This window comes from Acanthisitta chloris, unplaced genomic scaffold (genome assembly GCF_000695815.1).
Source record: "Acanthisitta chloris isolate BGI_N310 unplaced genomic scaffold, ASM69581v1 scaffold29464, whole genome shotgun sequence".
Lineage (NCBI taxonomy): Eukaryota > Metazoa > Chordata > Aves > Passeriformes > Acanthisittidae > Acanthisitta > Acanthisitta chloris.
The window spans coordinates 54,290-67,004 of NW_008669227.1; the positions used below are offsets into that span (position 1 = coordinate 54,290).

Here is a 12,715-nt window from a genome sequence, read left to right on the forward strand (position 1 = left end):
CATCTCATATGGGAGAGGGAAAGGAGTTTTACCTCCCTGAGCTGTTTCTCTCTGCTATCCTGGTCACACAGTCTAAACTTGTGCTGGTTTGGGCTGAGTTAAATTTCCTCACAGTGGCTATTATGGGGCTATGTTTAGGATTTGTGCAGAACACAGTTTATAATGCAGAGATATTTTTGCTATTGCTGAGCAGAGCTTACACTGAGTCAAGGCCTTTGCTGTTTTCTGTACTGCCAGGCTGGCAAGGAAGTTGGGGGGTGCATGGGACACTGGGAGGAGACACAGCTGGGACAGGTGACCCAAACTGACCAAAGGGATATTCCATACCATATGACATCATGCTCAGTATATAAGGTGGGAGGAAGAAGGAGGAAAGGGGGCACATTTGGAGTGATAGAGTTAGTCTTCCCAAGGGACCATTACGTGTGCTGGGGCCCTGCTCTCCTGGAGATGGCTGAACACCTCCTCTCTGTGGGAAGCAGTGAATTAATTTCTTCTTTTGCTTTGTCTGTGTGTGTGGCTTTTGCTTTCTCTATTTAACTGTCTTTATCTCAGCTCATGAGTTTTTCTAGCTTGTACCCTTCTGACACTCTCCCCCATCCCGTTGGTGGGGGAGTGTGTGAATGGCTGCGTGGTTCTTGGTTGCTAGCTGGGGTTAAACCACAACAGAACTCAAGGACTTCCTTGACACAGTCAGGCCTCCCTCCCAATCCTATTAAATTCAGAGAAGCCTATTTGAGGGGACTAAGGACATGAAGAGATTAACATCTGTTTCCTTCTCCTTCTGAATGTTTGTGTGTGTCAGAAATGCAGGAAGACAGGAACATAATATTAGAGACAGGTTAAAAATAGGGAAGGAGGCAGAGAAAAAGAAGGGGAGAGAAAAGAAAGAACAAACTATAAAAAAATTGAAAAAACAATGGACCACAACAAGAACTGAAAATACACAGAGTAATAAATACTCTGCTTCTTCACACAATACAGAAGTTATGGCCTACTTGTTCCTTACACTTCCTTCAATACATGCTTGGTGACTCAAGGACTACTTCAGATTTATCAATAGATAACTAATGTCTCCTGGCCAAAATACAGAGATTCACATGTAGAACAGTCAAATCCTACTGTCCACTACACTCACTGATGCCCAGACTTTGAATTCCAAGTCCTGGTTTCATCTAATGCTTCTCTTTAGAGAGCATCCTGTTCTAATACATAGAATCACAGAGTATCTCAATTTGGAAGGGACCCATAATGACCACTGAGTGCAACTCCCTGCTCCTCACAGGACTACCTAACACCAAATCCTATGACAAAGAGCATCTTCCAGATGCTCCTTGAATTCTCACAGGCTTGGTGCTGTGGGGAGCCATGTTTTGGGATCATCTTATTCTTGGCCCAGACCACTTTTTTAGCTCACCAAACCTAAAGCAAAAGCTTTTCACCTTGTTACCACCAGGGAAGACAGTTTGAATTTTTGTGCCTCCTATTAAGCAATATATTCCCCCTCTCAACTGCACAGGCAGACCTCCAAGTTCAGATGTTTATGTAGGACCCATCCTGGATGTGTAGGTTTTGTACAGGCTATTTCTTTGTACAATTGACAAAGCCAGAATAGATTATTCTGGAGGTAGAAAAGAAATTCTCTCTAAGGAAAGTGGTTTTCAGTGAGACAACTACAAAATTAGTAGTTTTAAATATAGCTCATGATTGTATGTGAGGTGAAATGATTGTATGTGAGGTGAAATGTATGTGGAAACTGAGAAAAAAAATTCAGCTTTGTTATTGTGGTTTTTTTCTAGGAATGTTTCCCCTTATTTTGCACTCTCTCATTTTTCTTTATTGTTGTTGTTGTTGATGTTGATGTTGTTTTGGCTTTGTTTAGTTTGTTTGGTTTGCAGGTTTGGGTTTTTTTTGATTTTCTACCTGAGGAGTTAGAAAGAAAGGATGAGGACTTTCACAGGAAATAAAAATCCAAAGCACTCTCATAATATTTCCTATTAAATCAGAAAAAATGCTGACTAGGTCTGCTTTTGCCTAGCCATAATCTCTTCCCAGTATTATTGAGATCTGTATGTCTCAAGCTACCTTGGAGCCTTATCAGTTCTTTAACAGAAAATATGAGGTAAAAAAGGGATTAATTTTCAGTGAAATAACTGCAACCCTCTTAGAGATTAGAGAGTCTGCAGGCACTTCTCAATATACAAGGTCTTTTAAATGGTTGTGCCATTTGATTCTGTTCAAATGATCCTGAAGTTGACTCCCCACATTTCCAACTTAAATTTAGCTTTACATTTTAACTTTTAACACGTAACTCCCAAGGATAGCAATGCACTTACTTTGTTAAGTCGCTTTTGTATTGTCTGTCCTTGTTTCATTCTGGAGAAATAGTGGTAATAGAGTGACACATAAGTCATGATGGATCTCTCATCTGGGTAGGGCACTGCCACATCCTCAGCATCAAGCAGTTTGCTGATTCCAAGCTCTTTCTCAGCAACATCAAAGGCATTGTTCAGGTTTTTAATGGGCTGGTCCTGCCGCAGTGAGCTATAGTGGATAAGATCGGGCCTGGGCAAGCAGAATAACAGGGTATGGAGGGGAAGAAAGATTTATGTTTGTCATAAATTCCTTCAGATTATATACCATAAACTGTTTATTAAAGAAAAGAATGTGACATTAACACTGAAATTACCTTGACCCTGAACTTCACTCAAGAGCATTGCCCCTTGCCTACATAATAGGAAGAAAATTATCTCTTATGAAATTAAAGTATCACTTCCAGCAAATCTCTGCCCTTCACTTATTTCACCTCTTCACTGATGGGTGAAAACCAAAGCCCACTAGAGAGGCAGTTCTGAAAAGGGAGGTGATTCCCAGTTGGGGAAGTTACAGAATCCCAGTGTGGTATCCTGTATAAGATGTAGCAAAACTGTTAACGGACAAATAGATGTTCAAGATCCTCATAGGTAATTTCTCTACTCTCCTTTGAGCTGTTTTATTCACACTTTTTCAAAGGGCTAGAGAAGGGAGAAAGAAAGAGACTGAGAAGTTGCTTTCTCTGTTACAATTGAACCAGAAATGATACATGTTTACAAAGTTCATACAATAAAACCAGTCCCTAAAAGAATGACTTTATTTAAAGGGCAATGGGAACATAACTGAGGGGCTAAGACCAAATGGGCAGTATTGTTCAGATGTGTGATATTCCCTTGGAAATTCAATGTTATGCCTAACTAAAGGACCTACCAAGCAGGAGCTTTTGGTCCTTCTTTCCTCAGAGAGAGAATATCCATTTAAGAAAGAAGAGTCTTCAGTGAGAAAGGGCAGAGAAAATTTGACAGTTTCTTGATAGAAACTTGTAATTTAGACCTTGGAACAACTTGTGCCAGATCTAGAAACTGCAATGATCCCAAACTGATCCATCAGATCTTACCTGTGAGCATGTATGAGTGCATTGAAGGCCAGCCCATCACTCCAGCTTTTGGAGAAGTCCTTCACATTCACATTGGAATAGCTGGCAGTTTTATGCTGACACCAGAGTAGTAAGGCTTCATTGGCAAACAGAACATCAGCTCTGCCTCCAAATTCTTCCTGTGAAGAGAGCAAGGAAAAGAAAAATCAGCATGAACAATATATAGAAGTAGCATTAGTGAGTTTATGCTAATGTTCCCAAAGACCACTTTGAACTGCTTTTATCCTAGCCACAAATCCCCTCAAAGTCATGACTTGCAGACTATATCTGCCATAAAGATGAAAGACTTAACGTGAAAATAGAAGTTTTCTATAAAATAAAAGCAAATTGAATTAACTCAAAAAATATAAGGTGAAATGCAGGTGTTAAAATATTTTAAAATGTTTCTCTTCTGTAAGGTTTGTAGAAATCAAGTGAAAAGCAAAGAAAGCTCAGTGTAATTGCTTCCTTAGCTGTGAAATAAAACTCAGAAACAAAATATTATATATTCAGGCCTAAAGTTAGATATTTTTAACTTTTACTTCATAATACCCAGATATAATCTTACTTTCAATGTACTTAGAGCACACATAAAATAATTTTTAGAAACATACTCTTCTTTGGAGAAACAGCAAAGGAGCAGCATGCAACTCAAATCTAGAGAGAACTGTCAACAGAGAAATTCTTACTGAAATCAAAAGTCAGTAAAAAATGTGTAGAAGAGGGTGAAGAACATGAATATCCTATCTATATCCAAGTTACTGTTTTCTGTCTCTGAGAAACTATAAAGTGCATTCAATTACTTTTAGAAATTGCTGGATGAGTAACTCGGTAATATGAGATCTGCATGATCAAAACAGTCAGGAAACATCATCAAAGTGATCCCTGCTGGCCTGAAACTGCAAGGTCTCTGAAATACTCTCATCACGCAAAAAGACAAAGATATGGTTTTACCTTATCAAGTTTGATAGATGAAATCTGAAATCGCAGTATAATGATCCAGATCAGTCCCAGGATCAAGGTTTTGTCACCATCCACAATGTTCTCAGGACCAATTACTTTTACTTGTACCTGCTAATAAACCAATGTCTGTTCAGCATAAGAGCATTCATATCCAGCTCTCAGTGTAACAAACTGTTATTGAAGAGGGTGTTCAGGCTGTCTTCTTAAGGAAACAGGTTTTATATTTATACCTCTTTCTTGGTCCATAGGCCTGCAAGTTCCCATGCTCACACCCTAGTTGTGCACCAAGGATGAGTTTTTAGCCAAAGCTTGGCAAAGGGATGTTGGTCTTGATGATTAAAGTTTCTATATATGTTTTGAATACTGGTGGTTAAGGAGAAGAAAGAAACACAATTCAGTGCTCCTTTCCTCCAAAGGAGAAAAACATTAGCTATTTTTAAACCACATTACTCAAATAGCAAAGAAATTCAAATCTGATGAGGTTTTTTTCTTTTACTAAAATCCCTGGACTATCTTCAAAGAATATCTTTTTTGTGTATTAGGGGGGGAACTATAGTGAACATAATACTATAATTAATTATTAATGTACATAAACTGTTGTGATCCCTAATATCAATATTAGCTTGCCTTTGATTTCAGAAATGTGATGGCTTTGCTGTTGTTCTCCAGAAAATGCACTCTCATCTTTCCCCGGCTTGGCTTGGGCAAAGCTTCTCCAGAGAGCAGCTCCAGGAGTTTCATGAGAGCGATGCCATCCTTCAAGTCTGTGTAAACATCTTCTATCTGAACCTTTGCCTGTGAAGACGAGTCAGACAGTACAGACTCCAGTTTAACATTTGGCACACAGAACCCTTTACTTCTAGTGCTAAACAAACAAAATCTTCTTGCTGTTTTACTGAGATTTCTGTATTTGCATATATGCAAATTGTGGTGAATCTTAATTCAGAAAAAATGGATTTGCAGGAGGACATTATTTATGAAAGTAGGCTGAAGTAAAAAACCTCAAACAACACACAAATAAAACTACAAACCCACAACCGAGCAAATAAAGAAAAAAACCCAGCAGATTTTGAAAACTAAAAAATTAAAAAACATTTTGGAAGTGCTGACATTTTTTTAAATTTCAATTCAAACTAATATTTTCAGTTTTTTTATTCTGAGCAATGCATTTCATTTAAAAATTGAGCTGATAATCCCATTCAATGATTTGTTTATTACTCCATAGTTTCAACAATGTTTGTCATGTCCTGCTTAGACCTGCACGACCACCCAAAGTTTCTGTATTTTTAGCCAGAGTCTCACACAAAGTGAAAGATTAAGATCTTTAACAAAAATATGTATTCTGCTAGCAGTGCCGTCACCCAGTGCTTAGGTGATACAACATGACAGTGTGTACTCTGACCTAGCAAGAACTCGCCTTAGGTGTTTTCTTTTGGCCTTATACCACTAGCTATCTAGAAGTGACACAAGAACCATACCACACACCTAGCAATAATTTATTGTGATTCTGAAATTACAGTAAATAATCTTTGTCTTCACAAAAAAAAAAGCTGAAGTAGTGTATTTTTAAATTCAGAGAATAGTTATGTGTTAGGAGGAAAAAGGACTGACATGTTTTTTTTCATTCTTAACCAAATACTAATCAGTTTAAGAGATCTTTTCTCCAGAGAAAGAAGAAAACACTGAAAGTGAAAAGAAACTCAAAGGGTGTGTAAGTCTGTACTCTGTGTTGTACAAGAATTCACAACTTTCTCTGACTGATTACTCTCCATAAAAAACTCCCTGTTTAGTTGCCAAATTTATTTCTTTTTGCATATTTAATAAACTTAAAATTCTGCCTATGGTTATTATGATAAAAGAGTTAAAGATGTTATATTCTGTGACACTTCTATGCATGAAGAATAATTCCATTTAAATTTATTAAGATCCTATATCCGCCTTACGCCTCACCCAGCAGTATTTTTAATAGCTTTATTGCATCATTCTTCTCATAAAGATACCAGTCACAGATTGCTTAACAAATTCAATCCAACAGCTTCTTTAGTGCTAGACTTGAAGCAGACAGTAGTATAACAGAGAACACTACAGTGTCCTGCAGTATGATCCCATCACATTAAAGTGTGTGTTGGAAAGCTGAGACTACATAGCCAAGAAGACCTAGATAAGCTGTTAGTCTCTGCACTGATTCTTACCATATATGGTTTGGAAAGCTCTTGCAGGCTTTTTCCCCATGCTTTTATGATACATGAACAAGTACACTCCAGGAAGTTAAGACTGACATTTTAATCTTGAACTTGAAGGTATTTATAGAATGAGAAAGTATTTATCTATAGACAAAGAGAAGTAATTTCCTACACTGTAAAAAAAGCTAAATTTCTGCAGGTGGCAAAATGAGAGTGCATTTTGCATTTGTTCTCTCCTGCTCTGAAAAAAATTTTCAAAGTTTGTTGTGCTCTGTGGATGCCTTTGTACTAACCACAAACTTATAATATTATACTGAAAAAATGCATCTAGTTCTGAAACACCATGTAATAGTGATGAGCTAGAATAGGCCCAAGAGGTGTAGCCCTGCTTGGTGTCCTCAAGGTCCATTTTCATTACTATCAACTACAGACTCTAGAAAAGGGAATTGGTTTTGGATTATGTCATTCCCTACTGTGCCACAGCAGCATAATTTATACCTGCCATGAGTTTATCTGCAGTAAGTCTGGAGACTTGGAATATGTTGGAGCTACCCTGCACAAACAAACTGACTGTACACTAGCTCTGAAGATTTTTGTAAGTTTGAGAATTACTGAAAACAAACTAATCTATACTTGCAAGGCAGTATGTCTGAAATTGCTAGAATTAGGCTACTTTTTCAGAAGTACTGAGCAGCAACTCAAGCTGAACTGATCAGGCGAAGCAGAAAGTCTTAATTTTTGTCCAGAAAATTAAGAACTGAGCATTGTTCTGGGAAACCCAGACATTTACTGATACTTTACTGAAAGGAAAAAGAAGCAAATAAGGATCTTCCTCCAAGAGGATCACCAATATACAATGGATATCATAATATGATAGGGTTATACAGTGTACAAAAGTGAACCCTTATTTCAGGGAAGACTGGTAACATGGACAATGGAGACAGATGTGAGGTAAAAGACGGCTGGAGCACTCTGGTTAGTCAAAGGCTTCCTTTCTTGCATATATATGTCATGACAACATTCCAAAAAAAAAGTTGCAAAAAAGAGTACAGTGGGTGAAATAGAATAATATAAAACCAGGAAAAAAATCCCCACATTGAAGGAGCTACCTACATAATTCCTGGAGAAGACATTGTTCATCCAGTTGGTAAAGGTTTTCTTTTGCATGGACATACGCTGCTCCTGCAGCTTTTTGATATGATCTTTTTCATATTCGGTATCCATGGCCATCTAGGAAGCCAGAAGTTCAAGTGGAGTGCTGAAGTGATTTGCCAGGCCACCTACAAAAAACAGTCACATGCCTAGTGGATATAGCAAACTCATCATGAATGGGTACAGGATTCAATACCACATCCAGTATAATACCTTCATTTCCTTTTGCTTGTACTTTGCACTTTAATTTCACCAATTTTTGTAACTTACGTGAGCTCATCCATTTAAAACACATCTCTAGTTTCAGGATGAATATGTGACATGTATCTATGAAGCTTTACTTTCTTGCCCTAAGTCTCTACCCAGTCTCATCCCATGAGGACCACTGTGATCTGAAAGCCATCAATAACTTCCTTAAGTGTGCTGGAACCACATGACAGAGAACTGATCTTAGATCCTGTCAGAAAGAGGAATCTGCCAGCCACTTCCAATCCAGTACTTGAAAGTGTGCTATGTTCCATGAGGACTGGTTGAGATGCCATTGTTGGCTTTCAGGCCACAGTATTTCCAACAGAAATCAAAGAGATGCTTAGGAAGGAAATGGAACAAACTTGTTTCTTTCCTCTCATGAGTTCAGTTCTTACATATCTGTCAATGTAAGGATGGTGACACAGATCCATAATCACACAAACGAGGTCCTAGGCTGGGTGTTGAGAAGCTTCGCTCCTCTTCACTAGGTTGTCAGAGACTTGTCTGCCTTATCCATACCAGTGAAAAGTCAGGCTTGCAATTCTTCACAGCCCCCAAGCTGAAGCCAGTGCAATTCTTCACAGCCCCCAAGCTGAATATTCAGAAACATTAGAACTGAGTCTTCCCCTTAGAGTCTGTGACACAATAGACTGGATTTCAGCCCAACTGAACAGACTTTTGAAGTCACTTGGCTTATGTTGTAGATCTGCAACAGTGGTGACCTTGCTGTTATGAGGGCAAGAGAATCACTAAGGAAAAAATAGTATAAGATTCATGGCTACAGACACCTTTAGAGACCAAATACCATCTGCTTAAACTACTGCCGTAATTAGAAGTATTACCTTGATATCAGCCTGGCTGTGAAACCAAGAAACGTGTTGTAGCGGGGGGAAAGGAGAGAGGTGTCTGCTGCTGTCAACCCACTGCAAAGAGAGAAGGGAATGAAAAACTAAAACCTCTGACAAACTGTTGTGGTGTGGAGCAGGGTGAACTGCTCCCCAAAATTCCATGTCTGTTTTGCAAAAGCCAAGTTCTGAATTGTGTAACCTTTAAATTCATAGAACATAAAATACTGAAAAAAACCCATTATCTGTCCTAGCATGAGAAGACAGCAGTAGGGAAGTAGCAAGAAAAGCCACTGCAAATGGAAAATTGTTTGCCTGATAGCTTTCCATGCTGTGCTAAGTATAAATAATTTTGCCGTTTTACAACATGAAAATGTGTGAAAAATGCAGAAGCAACGATTTGCTACTGCATTTTTTACTACTTCTTTTGGTTCCTTAATCCTCAGTGCTTGTCTTCTGCAAAACAGGAACAGCACTGAAGCCTGACAGTTCAGCAACAATGCAGAGAAGGATCATGACTGTAGATGAAAGCCTGCTGAAAGGAAGAATGTAGAAAAATTTGGAATAGAATTATAAAGAATATCCTTAAAACATTTTCTTATCTTGGAGGCTGGTTCAGCACTGCCTACCTTCTCCATTTGAAGAGCAAATATTCAAAGAATTGCCTTTCCCTGCTGGAGAGGTAACATTAACTCACTGCCATGTAATAACCCATATAGCTAACCCATAATGCCATGTCAGATTTTGCCAAACAATCCTCAGCACATCAGCAGGCTGGTTTTTTTTTTTAAAGGACTGTGATCCAAGCATTGCAGTCACCCTGAATAATTACAAAACTTGTTTCATTTAGCTGCAAAAGAAGGTTATTTGTTGAACTACTGCCTCACACAACAGCTCACCTGTTTCACTAAATTAGAAATGCTCCCTGTATTGGTAGATAATTACCTGAAGACAGATGTGTAACAGATTATCTACATTTGCAGGATACAAAAGAAGTGCTAAGAGTCAAAACCACCTATAATGGTACATTACAGGAAAAAAAAAGGGAAAAAATGGACTTACTCAGGTTTGGAGAAAGTCCTTTCTGACATTCAACAGCTGGTCTTCCTGAAGAATGACTTCCACTAGATCCACTCCTACATTCACCTCACTATTTTCTTGTAAAGTGATCTTTGGTTTCAGGAACAGAGACCAAGTATTTATGATCTACTTATGAACCTGTCATCTGATCTGAAGGAAATAATCCACAATGACTAAAGGTCTTCACAGGCCTTGTCCAATTCTTATGCCCAAAACTAATATATGAATGGCACCAAAATTGCTATAAACCAGTGAAATGTCATCCACCTTTCTAATGGTTTGGTAAAGAGCATCTTTCACAATTGCATTGAAGGCTCTGCATGATCACAGGCTGCTTTTCTAAAGGAATTCTTACCTGGAAATTTGAACCTGACAATGGAGTCTGAAAATGAAAGCACAGCAGAGGGTACAAAGATCAGAGTAATAGCCAGGTGTTTAAATTAGAATACAGCAATGAGAAGGTGAAACAGTGAAATGTAAGGAATTTGCTCAGCACTGCTTTGAGGAAGTTTTTGTGCACAGAAACCAGCTGCTGGCAGGGTAAACTGGAGTCAAGCTGGCAGGGTAAACTGGAGTCAAGTTGGCAGTGACAGCTGCTTCCAAAGTTTATTATTGATGAACTTATTAATAGCAAAATGGAAAATAATTCTGGTGACTTATATAGATAGCAGGAAGCCCTTTCTGTTGCTTACAAGGTCACACAATCACAGAACACATTGACCTGCATCATTTCCAGGAACCAGAGAGTTGCTGTTGGGAATCACTACTAGAAAATGTGGAGGCATCTGAAATCAGAAGCTGTAAGTAAAGATGTCCAGCTCAGCTCAGAGATGAGATAAAGGAATAGTGGTCTTTTGCCTTCCAGCAAGTGTAGTTTAGTTAGCACCCAAGAGGGACAGAAGGAAACACATAAGAAGAAATTAACAACCTCCTCAAAACTCAGTACAGATAAAACTTGACCAGCAGAATCTGTGTCTTCATGTGCACCCTAGAGAAATGTCACACATAAGACAGCTAAAAATAAAAAAAATCAATACGTGTATTAGAGGTATTTCTCAAAATATTCCTTCCAAACTCCTGGACTCCTGTCCTGCACTAGCCAACTAATACAATGCTAGACAATACAGTGTATTGTATTACATTGTATGCAGTATATTGCAATATAATGTAATTAATACAATGCAAATTTTAATGGTCATTAAATGTGAATAGGATGACAGGAGTAAAGAGATGCAAATTTAGGAACTCTTTAGATCTCTTCTGTAAGCTCATTGCCTGCTTATAATTCCACTTTTCTTCTTCTTGTCTTTCTTTTATTTATACCTACATTCTTCTAAAGGTAGGATTGTGGGCTGTTCGTTTAAATCTGGCACAGGTTGGCTAAATTGTGTGTGTTGAGAAAATGCCCTTACTCCTTTCAAATAGAAGGCAGAGGACCACTAGGTGAATTGGCCCTGTATACAGGGATTTTTCCATACTGCAAGTTAATCATTATCTATATGATTAAATGTGTGAAACATTGTCTTGGTGTTTTATGATGATATAAGGCAATCAAAGATCTGGTATAAAATGTCACCAACTCATGAATATCTATCTAAAGTTCAAAGTTAAATGGTAGATACTTATGTGACAGTGATAAATAAAGCCATTTCCTCAGTTGTTCATATCCTAACAAAGTAAGAGGAAGGGCACAACATTTGTGTGAAGTTTCCTGGAGAGTTCAGGAAAAAAATCAGCCCTCCGGAATAAGTATGGGCCCTCTCTTGCTGCATTTGCAGAGAAGCAGAGCCTTGCCACCGACCTCAGGAAGCAGCTGAGTCTAAAGAGCACCCTTCCCTTGCTTTGTTTTCAGCCTGAGGTAGTTTTCCATGAGGGCAGCAGCATATTCTTGTTTCTTAACAGGATGGACCCTGATGCGGCATTCGCCCTAGCAAAGTGGCAGCCACTTAAGATATGCTAGGGTTTTTAAGCACCCTTTCTTTATGTTCAGCTTAAGAGAGAAACAGAGACTGTGAAGATCAAACAGACCTCATGTACAGGCAGCCTGGGTCACAGTCCCAAAACTCCTCTGCCCCCAGCCCTTCCCCCACTGCTCCTCCACTCCTGGTGACACCATGTAAAACAAAGAGGGATGCAATGTTTCCTTTCTACCTATTTGAATTTGTAAGACTTTTTTTTATATATATATCATCACTGTCTTCCTCTCACAACATGTATGTGAATTCCCAGCTTCTCTTTAAGATGGGAAGAAATGTTTAATCCCCCTGTCATAAAGAGCATAAAACTGACAGTCACAGTACTGGCTGAGGGTTGCAGATGCTGAGTTTGCTGCTCCCACTCCCACCCCTGTCTGCGTGATGGCTGATCACCATGAGATTTCTCAGGGCATCCCAGGCTCTGCTCTCCAGGCAACAGCACTGGCTTCCCCCATCACTGCTCTCATCCACCGGGATGGAGAAGTCTGCCAGAGAGGCTGAGTGCAGATGCCTTCAGGTGCCAAAGCATCCCTACCAAAGGCCATTTGCAGCTGACAGTCCTGTAACTTAATGAGTCCTTCACTGTGCCAAGCTACTACAACTGTGCTCTGAGCTTCCACTGAGCAAAGCTAGCTCCAATTTAAAAGCCAGGTGGCCATACTCATGCCTGCTCTTGGAGAAGGCAGAGTTTAATCACATGGCTCAGATGAAAACTTTGGCACAGCCCACCCCCCTCCATATCGTATGCTTTGCATACACACAGTTCTAAAGGTAAATGAAAATCCTGTCTGATCCCTGCTAAGGAGAAGGTTTCTCAAA

The 12,715-nt window shown here is 39.0% G+C and overlaps 1 protein-coding gene across 1 annotated transcript in view; it reads right to left on the reverse strand.

Moving 5' to 3' along the window:
* Nucleotides 1-7,818, reverse strand: part of LOC103800854 (spectrin beta chain, non-erythrocytic 5-like) — a gene marked incomplete at its 3' end in the record, with an annotated part of 61,204 nt that extends 53,386 nt beyond the window's left edge. The window contains 5 exon segments of the mRNA XM_009073244.1: nt 2,337-2,565; nt 3,431-3,588; nt 4,403-4,522; nt 5,039-5,206; nt 7,708-7,818. Of these exon segments, the coding sequence (XP_009071492.1) occupies nt 2,337-2,565; nt 3,431-3,588; nt 4,403-4,522; nt 5,039-5,206; nt 7,708-7,818 (786 nt within the window).
* Nucleotides 7,819-12,715: the final 4,897 nt, after the last annotated feature.